The sequence below is a fragment of the Stylophora pistillata genome, chromosome 6, assembly GCF_964205215.1.
Source record: "Stylophora pistillata chromosome 6, jaStyPist1.2, whole genome shotgun sequence".
Taxonomy (NCBI): Eukaryota; Metazoa; Cnidaria; class Anthozoa; order Scleractinia; family Pocilloporidae; genus Stylophora; species Stylophora pistillata.
Window position 1 is genome coordinate 35,920,380 of NC_142524.1, and position 27,956 is coordinate 35,948,335.

Here is a 27,956-nt window from a genome sequence, read left to right on the forward strand (position 1 = left end):
ATAAACAAACAAAGATTTTGCAGAAAACGTTTAAAGTTGACAATATCCTTAGCTAGAGCTCTAGCAGTTCAGTTTTGACGAGTAAAAGCATTTCTTAATATGCAAAGGATAGACTTTCGAATGTGTCTCATGTTCCAGCAGTAAATTAGAGGGTTCAACGATGAATTAAGATGCGCCAGGGTTGTGGTGCACATAAAAAAAATTTCAAACATACTACTTGGTCCATTAATGAAAAAAAACCCTAAAATAAACGCACAATATTGAGGCAAATAACAAAACAAAAAAACGTAGAATGTACACAAACCCGATTTCCTTGTCTTCGCAAAGTTCACCGCCATTTCATTGTTTTGTAAAGTTTGAAGGGCTTGAATATGGTTTGTGTGGCGCCGCACAGCGAAATGAATTTTACAACAAAAAATTGTAGTGCAAATAAAACAACAAACACCAGTAACAGCCTCTATAACTGTTTTGACAATTTCAAGCGGGAGGAAATCCATTAATGGTAGCAAAGCACTAAGAATCCATAATGTTATAACAACAGCAACAACACGCTTGTAAGTCACTAGTTCCCGATATCTAAGATGAAGGTGAACGGCTAAAAATCTGTCGGCCACCAGAGCCGAAACACCCAGAAACGAAGCAAATAAAAAGGAACGATACAAAAACTGGAAGATTTTTGAAAGTGCATTCTGCATGTCTTCGAGAGGTGCTTTCTCAGGGGTACACGAGACCATCGTAACAACATGGAGAGGCTGCACCAATCCAAGACCAAGATCAGACACAGCAAGACTCAGCAGCAATGTTTTCAAAGTCTTTGGCAATTCGGACGTTTTTCTCATTGCGTGGATTGTTAAAATGTTTATCATGATGGTTGTGTAAGATATGAACGAGTTCAACGCAGAGTTAACCACACAGGACCAATAAAGCAGGTTGCCAGTGTTTTCCATTTTACTAGTTTCTAACTCGTTCAGGTGAGTTCGAACGATCACGGAGATATAGAACTCATTAAAATGCTCTCTGGAAACTTCCTATCAATAAATAATTATCAATTAGCGCAAACCGTTGACATTTGTCACGTTTTGCAGTAGAAGAGGATATTCTAAAGCACGAACGATCATCGACAAACGTTGTTTATGTGCGATTTTTCTGTTCTGTTAACCTTAAAAAGGAATTTTAACAATATGAATTTGCATAATAACAAGAAAAGTACCATACGTGGGACAGGTGTAAAATTTACCCACTTGCACTACTGAAACTTGGGACAAAAGGGGCAGCATACACAAAATAACTTTTGTACTCTCTTCTGTAATGTAAAAAGGTTTTTTATATCGATGGAAAGTTTAGAAAGCTATAAACTGTTTGCGTTTTTAGAGGTTCTTGTTTTTTCTTTCTGTGCTACAGTGAGTTTGTTAGATTTAATAAAAGCTATTTAAAGTTACATTTATGTTACTTTTATTCTGATGGCAAGTGACTTGGAGTTGTCTTCCTATTGATGTACCGATCAAAACCGTATATCCCTTGCACGCTTTACGGTCCTATGTTTTATTCTCGACCCAGAGGATTCGCTTAAATGCATTCGGGCTGTCTCCGTTTGCTTCGCTCGGAAACTCGACTTTAAAGATTGGCAGACAAAGAAAATTTCTTCATCTGCCAACACAAGGAGTTGAATTAAAATTCAAGACTGGACCTCAATAAAAACAGTCAATTTAAGAGACAGCTGTTCTTCTGTACTTAACGAAAGTCCTCTTCTCTTTAGGGTTACATCAATGTCGATAAGTTTTTTTTTTTCCATACTAATACAAAACGAGGTTGTGTAGAAAAAGCAAATAGGTAAACTCACGAAAACAAACGTTTCTACAATTTCCACTAAGCTTATTAAAAACAATGGCGGTCAAAACTTTTATAGCTTTATGTTAATCACCACATCCGTAAGAGGAATATTCGAGCTCCATCTCTGAGTGGGAAATGTGGAAACGTTCGCTTTTGTCAGTGAACCGATTCATTGAATGTATTTAATCAGTAAACCATCTTGTCAGCAGGGCAAGTAGTAATCTCTCTCGGGCGTCATGGTTGCCTGACCGCTTTTCATTCAAATCAGACTAAAAACACATGCTTAAAAAGTCGTCAGCTGTCCTACTTGTTTTCACATGAATTTTGACTGTTGTGTTTCTGTCAAGCGGGTTTATGGCCGTGAATCGAATCTAAATGCTTTTACGCATATCAAATACAACACACTTGGTATTGAAAGGTTCGCTCCAAGAAAAATGTAAAAAATGGCTTACGTCTTCCGCAGATGAAGGCTTCCTACATCTCGTATCTCCGGACGGGAAAGCTGCTAACGACAAAGGCGGAATATATGGAACGCTCTTTCGCCCGAGCTTTTTCATAAATGTTTACGATACGGTTACATACAAGTTTTATAAGTGCTTTTATTATTCTGAGTATCAATCATACTCAACATCCCGCGAAGACCTTTAATGCTTTTAGAGATAACAGTGTAGTAGCCACGTCAGTAACAAACATTGTAATACGTATATGTAATACGTATATCAATCAATCAATCAATCAATCAATCAATTTATTTAACGTGGTCAGAACGCTTAGCTGAAAGCTAGTTTACAGGTACGCCACGATACAAAAAGAGAAAAGGAAATTATAAAGCCTTGTGAAGGTATATAAATTTAAATAAATTAAGAATTGAGAAATAGACTATATAGAATGTAAAATGTAATCATTAAAAACAGGCTAATATTAAAATATAAGAATTTAAAAATGTAGTCACCGAGTTGAAATATAATTAAAGATAGATCCTCACCGCGCTAGAGTCCCGTGAGATCTAATGTTTTTAAGTAATTTTTAAAACTAGTAAATGTCTGTATCTTTCGAGACTCGTCTGGTAAAGCGTTCCATAGTTTCGATGCAGCATATCTCCATGATCTTAACCCGAAGGTTGTTGATTTTACTTTTGGGAGGTCCAGTATTGTGGTGCCCCTAAGATTATAAGTGGAGCACCTAACTGTTATAAGATCACGTAAGCTTTTTGGTCCTGAATATTTTGAATATATAATACGTATATTATATATTTTGAATATATAATACGTATATTCAAAATATATGAACTTCATATATTCATTGTAACCAATCATTGTAATAGTTCATCTTCTTTCACTAGTTCAGTTTTAATAAAAATCATTCTAAGCTCTGAGTCAGCATCTTCCTGGGAAAACTTTTGCGGATCATTAATCTTTCTACTCCGCAAAGTATATCTGGCCTCTTACAAAAGATCAAACAAAATTTACATATCCTTATGGCTTCCATTTGTCTCAGTTTACCTTCATAAAAGGAAAACAAAAAAAATTGAAAAACACGGTAACTTCGTACATTTTATCCACTATCTCTTCTTCGTGGCTTTGGCCTCATACTAAACGAAAATATAGATACACAATCAGTCTTCAAGCGAGCGAGAAAAACTTCCTCAAGTAGCTTTTGTTTGTAGTGGAAAAATATCATCTCGATTTCTCTTTCCAGAATATATAAAAAAAAAACGCAGCACATGGAATAAAAAGCAAATATTCGTTCCATTTTGCATAAAGTTAACTTATTTAACCTCAAAAACCCAGCTAGAATATAGTTTCACATTAATATTGACACAAAAACCCTGGTGAAGGAAAAAGTTCAAACTTCCATCAACTTCTCAATTATTAAAACTTTTGCTTCTAATAACAAAAATGGAGAAGTAAAAATGTTTCAGAATGCTCTTTCATGGTTTACAGCCATCTTGCCTACAGCTTTATCAGTTCAGTTTTGACGAATAAACAAATTTCGCAGAATGGAAAGTATAGATTGTCGAACGTCCCTCATCACCAAGCAGTAAACAGGGTTTAATGATGAATTAACAAACACCAGTGTGCCGAGAGTATACCGAAGAAAATTATCATACGTAATATTTGGTTTACGGATAAATATATCTGCAACAAGTCCACTGCAATAAGGCAAGTACCACAACAAAAACAAAACATACACATAGCAGGTGCACAAACCCGACCTCTTTATCTTTGCAACGTTCACCGCCATTTCCCCATCGTGGACCTCAAGGGCTTGAATTTGGTTTGTGTGTCGCCGCACAGTAGAATAAATTTTACGATAAAAAGTTAAACTACAAATAAAACAAAAACCAAAACATACAGCCACGATCTTTTTGCCAATTGACGGCCAGAGAGAAGTGATTAATGAAAGCAATGCACTAACCGCCCATACTATTGTCGCCAAAGCAACAACGCGTTTGTGTGTCACAAGTTCCTGATATCTGAGGTGAAGATGAATGGCCACAAATCTCTCGACACCCAGGGCCATAATACTCAAAAATGATGCATACCAAAAGGCACAAGACAAAAAGGAAACGACAATCTTGAGAGCAGTTGGTTCTTCAGTGCGGCAAATAACCAGAAAGTATATGACATTAATAGGCTGCGCGCATAGGCCAACGCACAGATCAGAAACAGCAAGATTCAGCATCAATGTTTTCAAAATCTTTTGCAATGCCCACGACTTCCTCATCGCATGGATTGCCAAAATGTTCAACATAATGACTGTGTAGGAAAAGAACAAGTTAAGAACAGCATTAGAGATAAAAGACGAATGGTTCGAGAGTTGAACCTTAACCATGATCTCACTGGACTAATCCCTGACTCGTTAAGATGAGCTTGTATGCCGTGGATGATTGGACCTCTTCTGACAAGTTAGGCCTACTGTCACTGACTTCTCAATGACTTTGAGAACAAATATGTGCAAGCTGTTACCATCTGTCCCGTCGTATTTATACAAGAGGACATCGAAAGCAAGGATGATCATCGTCTAGACTTAGCATGTTTGTCCTGGTTTTTGTAACTAGTGCCTCCTATAGGAAGCGCAGCTGCGTATTTTTTCGAAATGAGTGATGGTAAGCATTAATGCCGAACTTCACCCGATTTTGACCCGATGTCACTCCTTGTTTATTTCGGAGTATCTTCGAAGATCGACATGCGCAATAGAGATAATTAGGCGCAGCATACACTAAACGGAGAAGAATGCCTTTGAAATAAATACTTTTGTGCCTGAAAAAACCCGAAGATATCATTTTTTAAGTTCTTGCCGTGACACTATAAAAGACGATTCACAATCATTTCGGGATGGCGCGTGAACAAAACCAAAACTTTTCCTTGCACAAGCATACAAATGGTGTAAGAGAATATCAACATATTCTCTTGTTGGTGTGATCGGCGCATCATGCAAACTTAAAGGAAAAGTTTTTTTCTTTGAAGAGAGAATATTTTTACGTTGAAATCCGCGATTTATGACCAGTAGATAGAAGATGTAATTTTTCAGTTCTTGCAGTAACACTACAAAAGACGATAAATATTTAGAAATAATTTCACAGTGGCGTCGTTACAAAAATATCTAAATAGGTGCGATCTACACATCTTGGAAACTTTGGGCAAAAAAAAAGTTATTTAGAGAGAGAGCATTTTACCATTTGAATTAGCGACCGATGCCTAAAAGAGCCACAAAATTTGCGAAGCGAGCAAGGTCCGTAGTTTAGCAGAGTCATCCTCTTCGATGGACTGATGAAAAGGTGGAATAACGGAATGGCGGAATATCCTTAAAGTGCATATTACCCGAGATTTTTTTCTCTTGTTTCTTGAAGTTGGATATTTATAGAAAACGTTTCGAAGCTTTAAAATGTAAAAAGCATTTTTTTGCTATCGAAATACGCGCAATTTTCCTTCAAATTTGTCCCGGAAACTGGGACCTAGTTTATCGCCGTCGAAGTTGTTCGTGACGTCACATTGTGTACCTTTGCCGCGCAGGTCTGTTGTCGCCGACAGGCAGTACTTCGTAGTAGATAGATAGTGCATTGAAAGGCAAAGATGTCCAGTGATTCCAATGATTCCTTTGAGTCCGACTCTTCTGAAAGTTCCATTGACTTCAAAGAATCTGGAGATGAAGTAGAAGTAGTTACAGGAGAGCACGCACCATACCGAGACGAACCGCTCGCAAGCGATGGCGAACAAGACGAAGAAGGCGAAGATGCTGACCTTGATGGACTGACGCCTTCAGTTTTGGAGGCCAGATTTGAACGTCGCGTTGCAGTCAGCGAATGGTTAGTGAATCATGTTTATCATGGCTTTTTGTGAATATTATAAAACAGCGAAACTGTAGTGTAATCATAGCTCTACCTTACCTTAGGTGCAAATGTAAACAGTGCCGTGACGAAACCTTGGCAGACGCACTAGAATTCCGTTGTTGCCGCGAGGTCACAAATGCCAGAAGACAGTTAATTTTCGATGGTTCCATCGAAATCATAAGCTGCATCACGCAACACGAAGATTACAGTGCTCTGACAAACAGGACCTTGCTCTTACAAGTTGCTCTTTTAATTCGCGATCAGAATGGGAGGGCATACAGGCGACGAACTGGAGTGCATGAAAATGAGTTAGTAACGTTTTGTAGGCGAGAATGTCATATTTGATGTTGCACTGAGGTACACAATGTGACGTCACGTTACGATATCACGTGCGACTTTGGCCGGGCGATGACCGGGACAAATTTGAAGGCAAATTGCGCGTATTTTGAAAGCAAAAAAAAACAAAAATTGCTTTTTAGACTTTACCAGCACTTTTAAGGCTTTGAAACGTTTTCTAAAGATATCCAACTACAAGAAACAAGAGAAAAAAATTTCGCGTCATATGCACTTTAAACACTGAATGACGGAATATCCTAAAACGCGGAATGCCTTGCTGTATGAAACAAAGGTCTCACAAAAATGGAATAAAAGTAACAAAGAAGGCTAGAGGTAAAACAGCCTAAATTACATGTAAGAAAAAAAATACCGTAAACTTGAAAAGTTCGAGAGCTAAGATGATTAAATTACAAATATCAAAACTTATATATGTCCTATAACAAATCGCGCAATGAACGCCATAGCGGCCATAGCGGCCATACCTAACAAACCAATAGGAAATATTCACATTCTCTGTCACTGCCATTTACAGTTTAGTTTTGCCGAATGTAAATACATTTCTTGAGCTAGCCCCTATTAAATATCTTTATTATCACTGTTGTTGTTGTTATTATTATTACTATTATTATTATTATTATTATTATTATTATTATCATCATAATTATTATTATTATTATTGTTATTATTATTACTATTATGGCAGTAAAAACTTCTGGATGCCCAGATATCCTAAACAATGATTGGGCGGCAAGCCGTAACCAATCAATGCAACGACCAGAGTCCTTACAATTAAAATTCCTTTTGCAATTCCTAATTATGAAACCCTAGAAATAAAAGTCTTAGACTTAATTGCTATGTAATAAAAACCTCAGTCAAAACACTAAAGGTTCCATGCGTCACTATCGAAACGCTTAAATGTAATAAAACATCTAATATCATTATTATTATTAGTAGTAGTAGCAGTAGTCGTAGCGGTAGCGGTAGTGGTTGTGGTAGTGGTAGTAGTAGTGTTATAGTTAACATAATTATTTGTTACCATTTAATTATTGGTTGAATGTCAATGAGTCACTATATTCTTGAACCACCTTTCTCTTGTGGAACAGGGTACTCATAAATATGTGGGATGCGTCAGGTTTTCTGTCTTGCATGTGAGAGAAATATTCTGCAACACTACCTTCTGGCGTCATTATACAACCTCTAGCTGTTTTAAATCCTATAAAAATGGTGCAATATCAGTAACCACGTGCAGTCTTGGACTGTTTATTTTCTCATTTCGTTGTTTCAAAGCTCACACTTCAAAACGGAGTTGTAACATCACGAATGTGCAGAAGAAAAAGGCTAGGATTAGCAATGTACGAAAAACAGCATAGCTCTAAAACTTTCTTAACTTGCAACATTGCATCTTAAGATAGGAGAAGCAGCTTTCAAAGGTGTAATTTAATATTCGCTGACACTCTTTTCCGCATGACATAGTTTGCCCTTGTACGGCATGTTTACCTTGTTTAAATCGCCCATTTCCGAATTACCTTCAGCCTCTTTTACAAAGCGAGTCCTGGGACTCATCCTTACTTATGATGATAAGTTCTCATCGACATGCAACTTAAGCTCATTTTCACAAGAATGGTCAAGCATCAGGCCTCGTTTTGAAAAAGAGGCCAACGGTAATTCAGGAGTGGCCTCCAATCTCTACCTAGTTCTGTCCAGGACTAATGAGTTAATTTCTACAGAATGGCACCAACTGTCGGTTTACCTACATCGAAAATTCCACGTGCCTTAAATTATATCGTCACCATTAACCTGAATGACCGTCTTGATCGAGTTTATTTCTCGTTTCATAATCCAACAGAATAATCGCATGCTTACTGAGTGTATTTTCAAACTTCTTGAGAGTATCAGGCATTTCTTCAGAAATGATTAACGATTCCAAGTTTACCAGGCTTCGTTTTCCATAAAAATGAAAATAAAACACCTTCCTTCTGGAAAAAACATTTAAATGAAGCTCACAAAATAACCTATTTCGAAAATTGACTACAACCGCGGCATTTACGATTAAAAACGAATGCAAGTTCCAGTGTTGACTTCTATTCATTAATTTTTTTTACCACGAAATAAATTCTGCAATACGCCACACTCAGAGAAACAAAGCAAAAACCCAAAATGAAACCGACCACGATTCCCATGTGCACCCAAATGATCCTCATCACTGAAAGCAATGCACTGAACACCCATATCAGCAAGACACCTGCAACGGTTCGTTTGTGAGTTACAAGTTCCTGATATCTGAGATGAAGATGGACGGCTAGGAACCTGTCTACACCTACAGCAGTTACACTGAACAAAGAAGCATACAAAATCAATCTAACTATAAAATCCATAGATTTCCGCACACTGAACGTAAGATCGTTTTGCAGCAAAAGCGCAAGTAGCTCTTCAACGTAAAACGGCTACACCAACAAGCCAACACCAAGATCAGAAACAGTAAGACTTAACAGTAATATTTTCAAAGTCTCTGGTAAGGACGAAGTTTTCCTCATCGCATGGATTGTTAAAATGTTCAACGTTACAGCTGCGAAAGAGGAGACAACGTTCAATACAGCGTTAACAATGAGAGACGAATAAAATTGTTCTTTTGTATCTGCCATTGTAGACCTGTGACTTAAGTTGAGGTCGGGCGTTCTGCTGATAAAACCAGTGAGACTGTGCGCTTCATAGACTCCGATCTTCAAGGAGACTCTAACTCTTGAATTGCATGAACCACTTTATAAAGTCTATTTTATCAGCGACAGTAAACAAACTGCGGGTAACTGTTATGGACTAATGAATGCAACGTAAAAAAGATCAAAACGTAATCTCATCTTTATTACTTATAGAATTTCGCTTTTGACGAAGTTAACAATTGTTTAAGTTGGTAAGAACAAATGAATAAATACATAAATAAATAAATACGTCGAGATAGCAATATTTTTTTGTCCAAATTCAGACCTGGGATATTTCGAGCTTTCATTTAGTTTGCTGGTCGGCAACTAGAAGAAAATACTCAGCCCTTACTCTTAAATTTAGAAAAAAAATGGCTTCATCTCCTTATTCCGTGTCAATATTTGGTTGGTCAACGGTTTTACGTTTCCATTTCCGTTTGATGACACCGGTGTTACCCGCAAGCGCTGTCCTCCCTAAAACGTTCGTTAGCGATCCAATAAAAAAGACAATGAACGTCGTCAACAGGCAAAGATCATCGCTACTTTGCAAATATTTCCTTTGAGTTACGAAAAGCCGGAAAATGCACTCCCGCCTCCATGTTTCCACACAAAAATACACAAAAAGATGAGATCCTGACGTTAAAATTATTGTCATTGGGTAAAAGTGATAAAACAGATTCTCATTTCTTTTATGAAAATATTCACAGGAACTCATTGGAAATGAAGTCTTAATTAATCTTGACATAAGAGGTCGGAAAACGCATCATTCGTAATCAATGACAACAACAAAATGTGCCATCGCCGTCATGTCAACAATTTAGAATTAAAACCTGTGTTAGTCCTCCCTTTTGTACATAAGCATTAAAAAAAAAAAAATGATATTAGGAACACCATGCGTCCCTGGACTATAAAAAAAAACGTAGCCAATAAAAAAAAAATCGTATTATATTCCATCATGAAATTGTGTTTATCATCTCAAAATTCTAGTTTTGCAGAAGAAATGGAAAAACCCCACGTACTTTGATTATTCAATATCTCCGTGTTGTACAAAATGTCAGTTGAAACTAAAGTAACAATGATAAACTGTAGAGCGAGACGACACGCCACGATTATTAAATGTTCATTGTTGATAAAGGTAAATAAACTGCGACTAAAAAAAATGGAACATCTCGCGTTAACAGTTCGTCAGAGCATATAACTTGAGGGCTGACCCAACATCTAGCTTTAGCTACTGACCAGCGCACCAACACAAGCGCTACAATCTGATTGGCTCCATCACTGCAAATCTAATTAAACAATAGAGTGCACTATGGGCTGATAGTATCTCTCCACAGATGAACATTATCGCGTCACGTGATCAATTTAAACCAATAAGAATCGGAGAAAATTTAGTGGCGAAACCACTGAAACAAAACGACCGAAAAAGCGAAACGATTGACAAAAAAAACAAACAAACAAACAAACATGACCGAAACATTGGTGCGGAGGGAAACAAAAGAGACTACCGTTAGGTGAAACAGGTTTTTATTTTGAGCTCTCGAATATTTTCGGATTACCTGATAAATTTCTTAAAACCAGAAAATTCTTTAGAGGATCATGATTTTTAATGTCGATTAAAGGATGCTTCGGCATATAATCAATTCCGTGAGGAGATCCTCTACTGAGAAAGCCCTGAAACTCTAGCCCTCTTAAAAAACCTCGCTTCAAGAGACAGCTTTAAACATCAAAAGGCTTTTAAATACAACACAAAATAAATTTACATAACTGATTATGAAGGTGAGAAGGTAAGGGAGTTGTTTTTGGCTGTTTGAGGAGAGGCTTAAAGTTCTAAATGTGAGAGAACATCTAAAGTAAAATGTACCTTTTCCTCGACATTCCATCTTTCCCTCACTCGGCGTGGGCTTATTTTGGGCGTCTCACTCGTTGCGAAATTTCTCTTTGTTATTGTTTTTGTTGTTGTTGTTTAGACGATTCCGCTTATCGGTTTCAATCTAATGTTTAGGTTTATAGTCCATTCCATTCAGTTTTCTTGATTATCATAACAAGTTTTTACTTTTGTATTCAAGCCTGCTAAAGACATCATTACGGTAATCTATGTTTTTATAAACAAAGCTAGTAGATCTGAGTATATAGCATTCATAGTCTGTTTATGAGCCACGTGGCCCATCAGGCCGACGCTCAACTCCGGTTCCTGTAACATAACGACTAGGAGTCTCTAATGTAGTATTCGTACTTCTGTTTTAAAACCAATACATGTAACAAGAAAATTACCCTTTGCTTCCGACGAAAAAGAGGTAGAAAAACATTACATCTGCATGTTATAACTTCAATTAACTTAAGCTGTCTAAGCTGACAAATTGAATACAAATATAGGTCTACATTTACATATGACCTGTAAGCAAACTACAGTGACTCACAATTTCTCGACTGTGCGAAACACATTCGTTTACTTTCGTTGCGAACTATTCATAATACTTGAAGATTGCCTCCGAAGTGCTCGGTTGTTATATAGCTACCTTAAAAGTTTCTTCAGTTTTAACGAAGAAACATATTTCGAAGAATGCAAATGATAGATTGCCGAATGTGTCTCATTTTCCAACAGTATACCATAGGGTTTAGAGACGAATTGAAAAACAAAAGCGTTAACGTATAAATAACACTAGTACGAAATCTGGTGGTTTGTTTAACGGCAGAAAAACCCCAAATATAGACACAGTACCAGGGTAAATAACACAACAAAAACACGAGGTATATGTAGAAGGTACTGCTAGCCGACCTCCTCAACCTGGCCGCGTTCACTGTCGTTCCACCCCCGTGTGTTAGTTGCAACACTTGGATTACGTTTCTGTGGCGCCTCACCGCTAAATATATTTTAAAATAAATGATTGTTGTAAAAATAATACAACAACAAAAAGTAACAGTGACTACGATTCTTCCAGCGTATTTGAGCCAGAAATAATCCAGCATTAACAGCAATGAAAACAAGAAACTAAACGTCCATATCATCAACACCGCAGCAACAACACGCTTGTGAATCACAAGTTCTTGATATCTGAGATGAAGGTGAATGGCCAGAAATCTGTCTGTGCTCAGAGCAGTAACACCGAAAAGTGACGCACACGAGAATAAATCCGAAAAGAAGGCAGTGATGTAGGTAAATATATTTAGCTCGGGGTAGATAAAGTTTCCACTAGTAGCGCAAGTAATCAGCCTTGCAACATAAACAGGTTTCACCAGCAAACCGACACCAAGGTCAGAAACAGCGAGACTCAGCAGCAACGTTTTCAAAGTCTTTGGCAATGCTGACGTCTTCCTCATCGCATGGATCGTCAAAATGTTCATCATAATGGATGTGTAGCAAAAGAAGGAGTTCAACACGGAGTTAGTGACACAAGATGAGTAATACGGGCTTTCGCTTTTCCCCATTCTATATCTGGTAGTCAGGAGGCTGATTTGTCAGCAAGTTCACTGAGTACGCTCAGAAGAAATGGATTTCATGAGACAAACATGCTTCATCGTGAATTAATGGAGAGTTACTTAGAAAAGCTTCATGATAAATTCTGGCAAAAGCCAGGATTAATAAGTAGTTGGAAACCAGAGACTTATGAATAAGTTGATGCATTTGACAGCTTTGTCCGGTGCCAACGAGGAAATTGAAAAATACGCGTGCTCCTGCTGAAGTGCTTTTTTATCCGTGTTCTTCCGACGTTATTCACTGTACTGATAAATAGCTACTTTCCTGTTATGTACTTGTGGCCCATATGGTCGATGTTTAAGCCGCCGAAACAACGTTCGCCAATTAATTTCACGTTTCCCATTTAATACACATCGAAAGTATATAAATTATGTGTCAATTAACATATCAGTGATCTCATAAATCGATCTCATATCCGAGAAAAAATTTGTCATCAGACTTGGTAAAAGCTAAGGTCGGCACACACGAGGGGACATGTCCCTGCGACTAGTCCGTGCGACAAGTCCCGGCGACAAGTCCGCGCGACAAGTCCGTGCGACAAGTCCCTGCGACTAGTCCGTGCGACAAGTCCCGGCGACAAGTCTTTGAAGGGTTTACACGAGGGGAGCGATAGCAGGGACTAGTCCCTTAAGGCGTCCACACGAAGGCACTCAATTGCACAAGAACATGGGGAAATTAAGAGGCAAAAGATATTCCTTAGTCTGGGGCGTTACACGAAAACAATGAAAATTTGGTAACTTTTCATTGTAGCACTATTAAACATCAACACAAATGAATTACACTTATTCAGTCGGATTATTCATGCTTTTACGTGTTTCGTTTTTGTTGTTTTTTTAATTTTATTTTTAACAGACAGAGTCAAATAGGGTAAAAATTCCATCAAAACGGCTCCAAGACATCTGTATATGTTTACAAAACTAGAAATAGTATTTTTCCGGTACCTCTAGGGTGGAACCCAACCAAGAAGGACGAATGTGTCGATGGGAAAAAAGAACGAGTAAGTGAATCCAATATTATGGATTGTTGGCTTGAGTTTCCCGTCTTTGCAGATTCTTTAATATATCCCAGTGTTTTATTTGTTCATTTTATTTTTCCATTGTAGGGCCGCGTCAGAAGATAAGGATGAAAAAGGTACCAAAGATATACGATTTCAATGAGATAAAAAGTGCTATCCTCAATTCTGGACGCCAGTATACATCACTCGAGTCCGTAGACTAAAATTTCAAAATACGCAATTCAATTGTTTGTTTTTCCTTTGCAGATCGGTCGTTATCGTCGCCAAGTTTTGAAGATCAAATGAAAAACTGTCCCACCTACAATTTACTGTCATTAATAGAGAGACAGGTAAGGAGAATGGCTGGGGTTTAACTACACGTTTCATCAAAACATTTGACAAAGCAAAACACTGTAGTGTGATGTACTTGTTAGCAAACACGTCGGAATGTAAACGTTGATGTTTTCCCTGGACTTTGGAGGCGCCTCCTACGTTGGACAAATTAGAGTCCATATTAGAGCGCTTCTCGAATGAATGTTGTAAAACCAAAACCAAAATAATCGTAACAGCCAATCAAAACAAAGGAAAATATCGCAAGGAGCCAATGAGAACTGAAAATAAAAATTGCCGCAAGCGCGGGAAAACATCAGTGAATAAGCCGCGATTAGTTTTGATTTTGCATCTGATTGGTCGAAAGGATGACGCAAGCTTTCTAGACCAATTACTGAGCGAAGTGTTGTAATCCTGCGCCACCGTCCTTGGACGCTCATTTGAAAACTGCTCTTTTGGAAAGTATTGATATAAGCCTATTCTTCAATAGCCGTCTGAAAAATGTTTTTTTCTCTGTCATGGCAGCTCTGCGCGTCTATGCACATGAAACCTGGATTTTATCTCACAATCAAAACAATTGTATTAAAGGTGAGTTCCGACATTAGAGAGAATAGAATGTTCTTAATTTTGATTTTCAACGAAGAATGTGACTATTAATATGATGTAGTGACCGCTCCGACGAAGGGCTAACGCTAGAACTTCAGCTTAGAAACTCTTTGCGATGGCTAATTTACATTATCAACTCAGTTGTAAAAACCAAATTATATTGTAACACCCCCCTACCCCCCCTACCCACGCAGCAGCATTAGATACCTAGCTTCTTACACCAAATCAGATTCAGCTGCTGATTGGTAAATGAGCCCATGCCCCTCCCTAGATAACAAAGGATATCGATTCTTAAAGCGAGCCGACCTGGAAACAGTAGAGAAAGAGCTTCCCCGTTGATAGGGAGGTTTTTATATACTTCCGCTTTGATTTACACCTTATTACGTAATGTCTTACAGCCAAAAGATGATGTATGATACATTGTCGATAATCTTGCGTTTTTAACATATAAGAAGCCTGATGAGTTGCTTCCGTCTACAGGATAATCTCCTGAGAAGACAAGGTGTTCAGGTTAAAACTCGATATCCACCGAATCTCGACAAAACACACAGAAAACACATCATGAATTTCCTCAAAGAGAGCGGCTGGGTCGCCACTTCGTGATGCTTACACCACATAGTCATTCGATGCGAGTGGGTGGTACGATACATAGTGACGTCTCAATACTATTTGATTACAGAATATACGAAAGAAATGTAAATATTTAGGCCCATATTCTTCTTAATTCTAGGTACTATTTAAGAAAGATTGAAGTGTACAGTTTTAGCCCATATGTAAGCGGCGAGTCCAGCCGTAAAAAATTAAGACGAGTTGAAAGTGTTTGAAAAAAAAAGGCTAAATTAAAAATTAAAGTGAACTATGATACTAACAGATAGCGGATAGCTATTTACTTGAGGTGAATTTTGTGTTTGTGAGTGCGTGTATTTGTTCGCTCGCGCCTCTTTTACGTGTTCCGATCTATCCCTTTTAAGGCTACCCTCCGTCCAGTGATTACATCCCTCGATCGTCCTTCACTCTTTTCAAGTTTAAGCCATTTGTCGTGCTTTCATTTATGTTGCTAAGCCAAATGTTTTGTCTTATAAAGACTCTTTGAAGCTGCGCCTAAAAGGAGGGTGCTTTTATTTACTTTAACTTATCGAACATTTCATTTGGGCTGTTATAAATTTACAATGGGAAAGGTAATTAGAATTTTGAATAAAAGGGTAGATGAGCTGTGTCATCTCAAAAAAAGTGACTTTAAGACTTCACGATGGAGAAGTAAAGGCATAGTAGTTTGAGGATTACTTAAGATTAAGGCAGGGAGCTTTAGGTTGTAAAGAAATCCGTTCTCGAACTTCTTGAGCTGTCATTAACTTTGAAAAGAGATATGGGTCGAGAGTTTTTGGGAAATTCAACAAGACCTGCTCCCTATTCTGGTTACCGCAAATCTACCAAAAAAGAAAAATCAAAGGAATAATTACCAGGATGTAACGTTAATAGACCTTAGCGCTTTTAGTTAACTGAGATCGATAACAAAAGTCAATTTTACATCTATGCCTACAATTTTTTAAGTTGAGATTGCGTAGTGGCAACGCTACGAACAGTCAACAGGAGAGATTCTAATTCTAGTGTATAATTGAATGTATTGCCTGGGTGCCGAAAGGTGAAGTAACCACCAATAATATCTCAAAGTCGATGGCAGTCACAGTAATATCATGTCGACGGTCTCAAGCTGGAGTTCGTTTCCAGGGTCTCTCGTAGAAGAAAGACCTTAGACACGAAGTTGCCTCAAACAATAGCAAACGTGAGTGAGCCAAGGATGTTTGTGTTTTCTAGACAAATCTCAGAGTTCAATAAGGTGAAATCAACTTTTCCTGTATTTCTTTCGAGACACAATCTGTAGGCAACAACATGCAAAATGACTGAAAACAAAGGCACGAATCTCTCCTGTTGAGCACAAATATAAAGGCATGCTGGAAACGCAACGTTACAGCGTTTCAAACGTTGCCAGATTATTATTTTTAGCCAAGTTATGGTGTGAATCTGCATTTTCTCACCTGCAATGCCATCAATAGATCAAATCTGTACTTTATGCTTGTGGGACGTGGTATGCAGGTTATTTTTCCAGCCAAAGAAAACTGCTCACCGTGATCCTGAAGATAAATAAAAATTAATCATTAAATAGCTAGGAACTGGCCATGGCCGTGGGAGGCTGGTTCGGAAAATTCTCTTGACCTAAAGACTCTCTACGTTATTTAATTTTCCCGATCATCCCGGCTGGACCCCCGGCTGGACCCTCGGCTGGACCCCCGGCTGGACCCCCGGCTGGACCCCCGGCTGGACCCCCGGCTGGACCCCCGGCTGGACCCCCGGCTGGACCCCCGGCTGGACCCCCGGCTGGACCCCCGGCTGGACCCCCGGCTGGACCCCCGGCTGGACCCCCGGCTGGACCCCCGGCTGGACCCCCGGCTGGACCCCCGGCTGGACCCCCGGCTGGACCCCCGGCTGGACCCCCGGCTGGATCCCCGGCTGGACCCGCGGCTGGACCCCCGGCTGCCGGTTTGAGATTACGAAAGTCACTTGTTTATGTAACTCTGATCTGTGACTGTTATAATTGTGAGTAACTGGAGAAGAAGAACCTACTGAGAGTGGAGATTAATTCCGGGGGAGCAATCTGAGGTGTAATTTGAAATGAACTATAATTAAAGGTGTTTGAATACTTTAACGAGTGTGGGAAATCCGAGTTTCCTTGGATATTCGAATCAGATCAAGTTCCACTTTTGTAACTGTTCTACAAACTGAGCGGCGACACAGAGGTCAGAGGTAGGATAGGCACATAATTATGTGAGTAGAGTCTTACAAATCGTTGACATCATTAATGTTTCAAACGCCCTTCGTAGACAGGGTGAACGTTCACAGGCCAATTGAAAAACAATAAATACAAACAAGCCCAAACAAACAAAACAAGAAATTGAATTTATGTGTAAAACAGGAGGTACGTCACTCTAGCTACTATTATATAGCCTCCACGAGGAGTCGTTCGTACTGTGAGACAGGCCGTACCTCAAGTTCATCAGCAACAGCGTCTGTATCGAAGTAATTGTGATAAATTAACGGATTAGCCTCTGTGAGCTGTCTGATATCTTCTGGAACCTGAATGAAACAAGGGGGGTGTGAATTTTGAATTAACTGTATGATGATTTCTTAGTCATGAGTCCCTCAAAATCCGGAGTAAGTTATTGGAAAATGGGGCGAAGTGTGGAGGGGTGGGGGGAAGGGGTCCCATAAATGATAGCGCTTTTGCCGGAAAGAAAAACCATCAATTTTTCCGGCTAAAACAGCAATACGAAGTACCAAGGACTTCGAAATTGTTTATCTACCCCAATTTCCATTCATCTCTAACGACCGAAGAATGAAGTATAATTTAATAGTAAGTAATTTCAGCAAATTTCGTTCAGTCTCCAAGACACCGACATAATTATCTCTTACCTGTGGCTCTGAGGGTTCAGTTTTCTTCACAGTCAGTTTGTTAGATTAGTGTGAAGTTCCCGCATCTTGTTCCTTTCCTTTGCTGGTGAGTTTGTCTGCTGACGGTTTAGTCACTTGTGAAGTTTCCGTATCTTGCTCCTTTCTTTTGCTGGTAGGTTCGTCTGCTGACGGTTCAGTCTCGTGTGAAGTTTCCGTATCTTGCTGCTTTCCTTTACTGGTAGGTTTGTCTGCTAGCGGTTCAGTCACGTGGGAAGTTCCCATATCTTGCTCCTTTCCTTCACTGGTAGGTTTGTCTGCTGACGGTTCAGTCACGTGTGAAGTTCCCGTATCTTCCTCCTTTCCTTTACTGGTAAGTTTGTTTGTTAGAGGTTCAGTCACGTGCTCCTTACTCGCTCGCCTACTCCCTTGTGCGCTAATTTTGCGCTTGGTTCCTTGGGAACCTCCGCCAGTTGCAATGTTATTTTCTTCACCATGCTCGCTCGTTTTGATCACTAAGCTATTTGTGCGGCTTTGCTTGATCGTGGTTACGTTCTCTTTGCTTTCTCGCGAAACCCCCGCTTTTTCACCGGATAGTTTCACGCTTTGACTACTCTCCGCGCGCAGACTTGCATCTTTCATGATGTCTCCTTTAAAGATGTCCACATCTGGTCCTTTCACTTTTCCGTCTTCTTCACTTTCGTCTTGTTTTCCTTGTTCTTTCTTTGCATTAGAATCCTTTTTACAACATTTTATGATCTTTCTACCAAGTTTAAAAAGCGGTAAGAAAGGAAGGATAAGGAAGAAGATAAGGTTGAACAGAAATTCTTTGGTTTTGTTTCGTGGCTTGGTGACCTCCTTACTGCAAAATATAAAAGTTACTAACTTTAAATAAGGGTTTCCATTTTGGAAAAACACTCCTTTTCGTTGCTAGAAAGGTTATTCTTTTAGAGAAAGGTAGCATAGTAGTCACTTGTAGTCTGCAACACAGCTTTTTTGACAGCTTATCGAGTGACAACAACAACTTGAGTTTGACATAGCTCCACTTACAAAGGTATGCTTAACAGCCTAGGACATTCTATATAATTACTTTATATTATATTAAAAAATCTGTATCAGTAAGACTTAACATATCAAGGTACAGGCTTAAAGAACTAGTTGAAAAGCACGTGGATGTACAAAGCGGGCTGAGGGGATGACATTTTTTTATATCCTTTGCAAATGTTAAAGCCTGTGCCTAGATTTTTCCGTTAAATGCGTCTGCGTACACGCAAATATGCGTCTAGTTTCATCAGGGTAGAAGTGACATACACCCTGCCCCTTAAACAAGAATAGATCGTTATACTGACGTGACGGGGTCGACTTGCTCTCCTTCTTTATTGTACTCTACTACCACAATCTGCCCCACATCGTTTGTCTTTTCATGTCGACCCTTTTTCACACCACCCATTCCGAAGCGTGCCACGGCAGCCCCTTTTCTTCTGAGGCCCATGAAGGCCTTCAGAACACCAAGAGCCAAAAGTATCCCCAAAATGCTGGCAATGCCACCTGGGGATATTAGGAATTTCAGAATCTTTCCCAGTTTCTTGAAGAAGTTTTTGACTTTTGTCCATACAGAAACTGCGCCACCAAAGTCCAGGCCACTCTCGGTCGGTTTTTCCTCGTCCCAGTCTTTCTCGTCTCTTTCCACGCATTTAAAACCAGTGTCATAACACTATGAACAAATGAATTGAAAGATCTTTCACTTTTTTATTCATAGCCGCTATGAGGCGGCAATGAATAGGAAAACAAACCACAGAATCTGATATATGTAGCGTATATACCCATCATGTAAACCAACTCGACAATACATACACTGCAGCCGCATCCTGTCGCACAAACACACGGTGCTGTGGTGGTGAAGGTGACATTGGCGCTATCGACCATTTTGTGCCGGGAATCAAACAGCTTTACTGCAAATTAAACCACCAAATTGTACATGTATTGTTTCAGAATATAAAAGCAGCTCTGTTGCGGGAGGCAACGCATATGAGAAGCTTAAGAAAGATAAATTTGTGTGTTCTTGAAAAAATAGCAACAATCCTTTCATAAAATATCTACTACGTTGAGTGCCTTAGGTGATATCTTTACTCTAAACTAGGCCTCGATGGAGGCAATCATCCCAGATAAATCAATAATTGACTTTTAATCCGCCATGTTTCCTTTCTCTCAATGCAGATTACACAGGTAACCCATTTTTCAGAGTCACTGTCCCTTCTTACCAACACAGTAGTAGTTTCCGCCTTTCATGTTATACGCGTGGACATCAAAGGAGAACAAGTGTGTTTTCTGAGGATTTATTGATAAAGATTTCTCCCTGAACTTTCCCACTGCGCCTGAGCATTCTGATATCACGACCTACAAAACGGAGCAAACAGTTAGCAAGTCCATGACTGTTTTTTTCTAAATTGTATAAAGAATCCTCAGAAAACAGACGTAAATCGAAACTATAGAACAATTGGGATTTTAAATGTGATGTTCAAAGACACTTTGTTTCCCAACGTGCAAAATTCTTTGATATTATAGCAGTGATAGGTACGCATTATTAATTCCTAAATTCTAGTATAAACTGTAGAATGTAAAAAGAAATTTTTCCACCTGAACATTATAAATAATGAGATCGAAAAATTCAAGAAGCGCATGGACATTTACAAATTGATTTAATATCTGTATAATCCTTAAAGGCACAGAATGTGTAAAAAAAAAAAAAAAACACAAATACTTTTTCGTTTATGATTCAGTTTACGGTATTCCAATGTACATTTATCGAGTTCTCTGAACTGAGAAAGCTGCATGCCAGCCAGACACATTATTGATCATACATACGGAATTGATCATACTTACAGCGAAATCAGCTGTAACATATCCCGTGTTTTGAACCACAACAAACAAATGACCATCTTGTGACACCGCTTCAAAGTCCTGGGCGTACGCCTTCAATATCTTACCAGAGGCCCTGAAAGAGTGGAATCGGTTGTTTACTTGTAGTTCATTGCACTTTCCAAGACCCTTATTAATTGGGTGCAGCAAAAGGAAACTATCAACTGAAAAGGCCTTGTCTACAGATCATGGAAATTTTTTTTTCGAAAGAAAGGGTCCCCGCCAATATTTCCCATGTCGTCGTGACTCGGCGAGGAGGATAACTGAACAATTGTTTTCTCAGTCCTAAGCAGCCAAGTAGCATGACGTGGCTTCAAAGTTTGAACGCATTTTTCTGATGCGTCAATCGGCTTTGAAAATTTTTCTGAAGTTTCTACGAACTTTTCCGTAACGAAGCGATTTTGTGACTTATACGAACCTGTTGTATATGAGAATGATGTCATCTGCACTGATTTGAAGCGTCACCATACTTGTCATAACTTCGTCAACCTCATAAGTAAGCATGAACTGCTGTTCGTCGTCTTTTAATGGACGTTTCTTGACGCCGACCAACTTACCAAACTTCTCGGGAAAATAATATGGTGTCTTGCCTGAGGTTCGACGACTCTAACAATGACAAGAAAAAAAAACATTCGTGGAATATACCGCTGGTTCACGTACTAAGATCCCCTGTGCAAAACCCTTATCAAGCGTCTCAAAGCATTGTTACGCACTTCGCCACTTACCAGATCATCTTCAAAATAATCTTTTGGCTGATTGTTGAGACATCTAAGATGAAAATTGTAAAAACAGTGATAAAAGCGCCAATTATATTCTTTTTCTGAGACTCTCGTAGACATAATTGTCTCAAATCATTTCGTAAATGGGAAATCAGCGGGGGTACCTCTTCTCGTTTGTTCCAAGCGCGCACAGCATTATCCAGTTTATGGATAGGCTGTTTTGCAGCAATAAAATAAGGAGCTTCCCCTCCCTGATCAGTCAGAAATGGGGGCCAGTCCAACCAATTCTTTCCATAGTTTTCTAGTTCTAAGCACCCTACTTTCCTTTGCATCCTACCATCAGTATTCATATTCTCCATACTGGTCTCCATACCGCCTCCCAGTTAGCTCAATGGATAGAGCGCTGGACTGGTTTGCGGGAGGTCAAGGGTTCGAGCCCCGGCCTGACCAACACTCAAGGTCTTAAAACAAGTGAGAAGAATATGCTACCTTTCTATAACATCAAGAAATGGTTAGATACTGTAGTCTTCTGGGATAGGGACGAATAAATGGAGGTCCCGTCTCCCGCAGGGTTGGGGGTAGGAGACGTTAATTTCCCACGCACGAGATTACTGTGTGATGGATGTCCTCCCCTGGGGTGGTTGCTGGGTGGGAATTGGCCCTGAAAAGCCCCCATGGGGAGTGGTCAATTAACATATGTATGTATGTATACATTTCCAAAGGGGCTGAAAAGAAGAATTTGTTTTACAATCGAGAGTTTCTTCAGTTGGTGATCATTTCCTTTATTACCGTGCCCTCTGTTAATGTGTTCAAGGTTGATATGTTAAACCATCAGCTCTCAAGATCTAATTGTTAATTATTATATAGATACTGATGAAATACCAGGATTTCTCCTTTTACTAAAAAATCATATCTTCACCGCGCGCAGTGAAGGTACTATTTTTATCTTTCACGTGTGAGGATATTGGTGGCCATGGTTACCAACATAATTACCCAATTGCTGTTTCGAAAATGAATAAAAAAAGTTGTCTTTTATGTGGAAATTTCATCAGTATCTATATAATAAACAGAACATTACATGGCCGCTTGGGGATAGGAATTTTATCTTCTCGTGCTGAAAGTATCTCTCACGAGTTCGCTGCGCTCACTCGTGAGAGATACTTTCAGCACTCGAAGATAAAATTCGTATCCCTGCGCGGCCATGTAATATCCTCTATTTCTCCCTCTAGCTGCTATACATTTCCTTATAATTCTTTTATAAAATTTTGATCTTAGATCAGGATAACAGCTTCTTGATAAGTTTGAGTATTCTCGTTACCTGTTTGCTGGATAATGTACGGATATAATAGGGAGAATTTTCATGTTAATCACCTCTTGGAGTGAAAGGGTTTAAGGGGAATTAGATTCTAGTCAATCGTAGGGGACAAATGGTGAAAGAACATGAATGAACACCTCATTTTTTTATCGCAAGTGAAGAAGTAAATAACCAGTGAGCTCGGAACTTACGCGCCCTTTTTCTGTTGGCAGCCAGCGGGTTGTTGATTCCTGAAAGCAGTATAAGTGACACCTATCTTATCACATTCATGAGGTCCGCTCGGTTTGTAGTTTACTTCATGTTTGTCTATTATCATGTAATCCGCTGGTCCGTCCTGCATGAAGAAATAGGTATTGATTAGTCTTATCATCCCGTCTGCATGACACTTATTAAACATCCGTTATGACTTATCAGCCCAGCTGCATTATATCAATGAGTGCGACAAGACCGACGGCTTAAAACGTGAAGAAACCTGCAAAAGAAAGATGGCAGTGGTCTCATTTCACTCCTTTCAATCCTGCGAAAAATTTAATCGAAGTTCACGAGAAAGTTGGATGAACGACAGAGCACAAACTGCCTGATTGGCTTAGAAAAATGAATCGTGTTCACTGAGTCATTGGTCAAACACAGCTAAGCGAAGCTGTGATATGATTAGCGTTCATTTTTAGAGTTTGTGCTTTTAATGTTGTAATAAAAAGAGGTCATTGTGTTGGTTTATTCTGTCCTTCTGTCTCGATGGTCAGTATCGTAGATCCCTATAAAACATCGGTAAGATGGAACTGCGTGATTTAAAAACTGCAGCCCACTGGGAGGCACTATCATGAGTTGCGCGTGCGTGGGACCACTAGACTGATCAGCCGCGTATGTACCACCCGTGACCGCTGATAATCCTAGGTAGTTTGCGCTGATAGTGTTGTAAACTAAACAGACCAAGTTAGCAAATTATTCGCTAAATACAAATTAATTTGGAGAAAAACAGATGCCTAATTTCCTACCCTCAGCTGTGGATGCATCTTAGGGTCGATCTTATCGGTGACGTACGGAATGAGGAGGAACTTCTCAGTCAAGGTTGGAAACTGTCTGTGGGACTGGAACTCACCAATATAACTTGCAAGAAGCTGTAAGGAATACGAGACAATTTATCATTATTCAACATTTCACAGTTCAGTTAACCTGTTTCCTAGTTATAAAAGGAGTAACTTTAAATCCTCTTCATGCGAGTTTGGTATCTATAGGACTAAGGTGAAAGGTACTTTTCAGCTGATTAAGACTCACATAATCAAACTGCTGTCTTGACCTGACGTAACAGTTTCATTGTCACGAGATATACCTACCCTGCCATATTTCCCCCTTCCCCTCCGTACATGTGGTCCTATGACAATCTCCCCACCAGGGATCCACTTAGGTTTTGTCACATTCCCTTCCTTTGTGGTTATTTGATCAAAGGTTTTCACGTGAATGCCGAATTCCATTTCCCATCGCCCCAACTCGTTCACTGTGTACCTGCAACAAAAATGGCACAATACAGTTTACAACCGCTGCAACGTTTTCCATTAGTGCTTGGTCCATGCAGCCCTCATTCAAACCAATCAGGACCATAGTTAGCAGAGGGGACTGGTACCAGTTCCCTCTGCCAACTATGTCAGGACAGAGATGCTTCAGTTTTCCCGCGTAAACTTCTGAATGCATTTCAGGTTTTTCATTTTTAGTCGTAATTGGTTTATCATGCACGCGTGTTGACAGTAATTGACGTTGAACGTACCACAGGTCGTCATATTTCATACAATGAGCTGCTGCTTGAGCCTTGCCAAAAAGTTTGCAGGTTAGACCCGCTCGGCTGAATGGCGTCGTATCTGAAAAAGAGCCACGCCACTTGTCCTGTTCTTTACACCAACAGCAAAATCCCTGCATCGAGGAAAAAAAACAAACAAAGAAAAATAGAGTAGAGAAGATTTTCACTAAAGTACCCAAAGGAAAGAACACTGGTCTTACGCATATGTTTTTGAAGTTGTCACTATGTATACAGACCTGACTATCCCAGATCTTGTTTCCTTCTGCATCTTTATCAAAGCCACACGTTGATTCATCACTCGATGCTTCCCACATATCATCACAAAGATTGCGTGACCCGGACACCCAACCACCGTTATCACTCACTTTGACCTTTTCCACAGGCTTATTATTCACCGTCTGCCATGAAACAGTAAGATAATCCGAAAATGACTTGTTGTAACGGAACTGGGGTAGCCTTTCGGCTCAAACGCTGAACTTTCAATCCTTTGGTTTCGTATAAAAACTCTCTCTCTTTATTCCCCTACGTAAACAATTTAAGCCAAAGAAAAACCAAATGTATCGTTTCAGTCACGTGACCACTTTACAATTGGCCGCCATATTGGTGCACATGTAAACAGTGAACTCGTATCGCGTGAGCTCTAAAAAATGGTTTTGTGTGCGATTTTTGGCTGTGGAACCCGAACTGTTCGTGATAAAGGAGTTTATATGGCAAGAATTCTTTCAGTTGTAACAAATCAAGGCGACGAAATAAGAATTCTTAGCGAGGAAAGGCGAAAAAAATGGATTTCTGCCATCAGCCGAAAAGACCTCACGGACAGCATTTTGGAGCACGGACGAGTCTGTGGTAGACATTTTATCTCAGGGAAAGCTGCAAAAGTGTGGGATAGGTACGATCCAGATTGGATTCCAACCCAGAATTTAGGCCATAATAAATGTGATGCCGCAGAAAAGCTTCAAGCAGATCTAGAAGCTGCCGGGAAACGAGACGAGAGGGTCAGAGATCGTGAGATGAAGCGTGTTGCGGCAGAAAATGAAAAGCGGCTCAGGGAAGAAATCGAGGCCAAGCGACAAAAAATTGACGAACCAGGGGAAAAGGTCAGTGACATTTCTTTCAATTTGGACTCAGCGATGGTAAAGCACGCTAGCAATATGCGAGCATGATTCAGCAAGTCCAGCCTTACATCCAAGACAATGCGCGCAGTTTATTGTTCCATCTTTCTCGGTAATGATCCAGATTGGAATCAAGGCCTCGTTCATCCGCTGAGAGTGCCGCACTTTCGCCAACACGACAAACTTGCTTGCGACCATATGCCCTTGCACGTTGTAAACAAACCCCGAAACCATTTGATTGTAAGCTTCCAGACTACGAAAGGCTTTAAATTGCTTTTGCGTGTAAAAGCTGGTCTCAAGAACCAAATAACAGAGTAAATCTGTCGATTCAACCGGCGGAAGACAGTCAGGTTCGAAGTGTTTCCCCTCTATCAAGGCAGGATCGATTCCAATCGTCGAGATTTTCTTAACGTAGCGCTCTCTGACTTTCCCATTCAGCTTTTTAGCGTAATCAGACAGGGGAATTTGAACAACATTGTCAGGATCAGACGAAGAATTTTTTTTTTCCTCGGAAGCCATAATTTTCGACAGTGAACTGAGAAGAATTATAACTTTGGACTCTGTTTGCATATATTTCTTACTGAAACACGTGACTCGGATGTGCACCAACATGGCGGAAATTAATTCTGTGACGTCACGTGAAAACGATCTATACAATTCCCTAACCTTTCCCCCTCCCCCTTATCCTTTCAGTCCAGACGCAAATCCACTACTTACCCCTCTGTAGTAGTAAGGATATGTGAGATGAACCGGTGTCTTAGCTAGAGTTATAATAAATGGGTTGTACAGACGAGCCTGCTCTCTTTCAACTTCATCATAAACTTTGCTCACGTTCGATACAGTCTTGAGCATCTCACTGCCATTCTGAGGGAAAAGGAAGGGAATTAATGATTGCTTCACAAAGGAACCTTTTTAATCAAAGCTCACCTGTGAATAAACTTCCATCAACAACACATTTCTCACATAGTTTTTTTGTTTAAACGGTTTTCATCAACAGGATATTTATAGCCAGGCGATATGGTCAAAGTTAGTTGTAAATAAATTTTGATATTGGAGATCTAAATGGAAGAATATTTTTTCCCGGAATATAATGTGCAAAAATGAATTGATCTCAGTAAATCGTCCGATTTTCAGCTTATTGATAAAATCTTGATAAACATCAGCCCGGTACCCTTCGTCTTCAATCGCAAAGATGAACAATGATTCCATTGAAGGAACTTAAAGACATCAAAACGTGATCATGAAAACGTGGTTCCTTCCTAAAGTTGAAATCACTGACAAAAAATATGCTTTCCATTATATGTGTATTTATATTGGGAAAAGGAAATCCTTATCCTAAAGCTGCTGCAAAATCGCCATTTTACTGAAACTACAGTTTCTTTTTAGGCTAAGCTCAGTTCCATGCTGAAGAGTAATCAAAACATACATTTTAATCTTGTGAACTGAACTTGCAGGAGAGAACTTAAAAGAGCTCTTACCTGTCCACTTCTAACTGACATGGTAACAATTAGCTTTTTCTCGCATGCTTTCTCGTACACGACACTCATTGGATCGTCTCCGCCGCCAGAATTTTCACAAATAGTTATGCTGCTTTTCGCAATCAAATCGCTTCGGGATGGAATTGAACTTGATAAAAGCAACAAAACGGTAAGTATTCTCATTCTTCTACAAAATCAAGTTCATGTTTGTGCCAACTTGATAACCAAAATACCCGACGATCGCTGACATAAATAAAGTAAACAAATCCGTTAAAATTCTTTAAAATTTTATTCGTGATTTTAAACTCGTGCATGTTTGCGCGTGCACTTTTAATGCAGCAGCTGTCATTAACGATCGCGGGCGACTACGGACTGAACTTGAGAAACTGAATTTCCTGCTCTCGAGCTCACTACACAGGCCTTTTTGAATCATGATTGCAATAGATGTATCCTATTGAGAACATAAGAAAAAAAAAGATTGTTAAAAACGCAATTTTTTTTTAAAATCATTACCCTAATGGCCGTCAAGCAAAGGGGAGCAGCGAAACGTCAGTTCCTACCGTTCGCCATTCGCGCA

The 27,956-nt window shown here is 39.5% G+C and overlaps 4 protein-coding genes across 4 annotated transcripts; 2 read left to right on the plus strand and 2 right to left on the minus strand.

Annotated features, from left to right (window-relative positions):
* The first annotated feature begins 5,872 nt into the window (after positions 1 to 5,872).
* On the plus strand, positions 5,873 to 6,910 carry LOC148729634 (uncharacterized). Its single transcript, XM_088725927.1, has 2 exons — positions 5,873 to 6,139; positions 6,226 to 6,910. The coding sequence occupies exons 1-2, from the start codon at positions 5,907 to 5,909 to the stop codon at positions 6,506 to 6,508; spliced, it is 516 nt and encodes a 171-aa protein (XP_088582053.1). The 5' UTR covers positions 5,873 to 5,906; the 3' UTR covers positions 6,509 to 6,910.
* Positions 6,911 to 11,730: 4,820 nt separating this feature from the next.
* Positions 11,731 to 13,222, minus strand: LOC148729635 (adenosine receptor A3-like). Its single transcript, XM_088763072.1, has one exon. The coding sequence runs from the start codon at positions 12,619 to 12,621 to the stop codon at positions 11,731 to 11,733; it is 891 nt and encodes a 296-aa protein (XP_088619198.1). The 5' UTR covers positions 12,622 to 13,222.
* A 343-nt stretch (positions 13,223 to 13,565) lies between these two features.
* On the plus strand, positions 13,566 to 15,470 carry LOC148729636 (transcriptional adapter 2-beta-like). Its single transcript, XM_088725673.1, has 5 exons — positions 13,566 to 13,667; positions 13,773 to 13,801; positions 13,932 to 14,014; positions 14,520 to 14,582; positions 15,081 to 15,470. Exons 1-5 carry the CDS (start codon positions 13,651 to 13,653, stop codon positions 15,201 to 15,203), a joined length of 315 nt encoding a protein of 104 aa, XP_088581799.1. The 5' UTR covers positions 13,566 to 13,650; the 3' UTR covers positions 15,204 to 15,470.
* A 136-nt stretch (positions 15,471 to 15,606) lies between these two features.
* LOC148729637 (hapless 2-like) lies at positions 15,607 to 27,652 on the minus strand. Its single transcript, XM_088725672.1, has 17 exons — positions 27,380 to 27,652; positions 26,619 to 26,765; positions 25,026 to 25,187; positions 24,760 to 24,902; positions 24,332 to 24,500; positions 23,993 to 24,115; positions 23,189 to 23,331; positions 21,689 to 21,731; positions 21,382 to 21,569; positions 20,928 to 21,039; positions 20,306 to 20,441; positions 19,899 to 19,996; positions 19,394 to 19,758; positions 18,069 to 18,906; positions 17,643 to 17,732; positions 16,637 to 16,732; positions 15,607 to 16,027 (listed from the first exon to the last, which is right to left on the minus strand). Exons 1-14 carry the CDS (start codon positions 27,560 to 27,562, stop codon positions 18,114 to 18,116), a joined length of 2,805 nt encoding a protein of 934 aa, XP_088581798.1. The 5' UTR covers positions 27,563 to 27,652; the 3' UTR covers positions 15,607 to 16,027; positions 16,637 to 16,732; positions 17,643 to 17,732; positions 18,069 to 18,113.
* Positions 27,653 to 27,956: the final 304 nt, after the last annotated feature.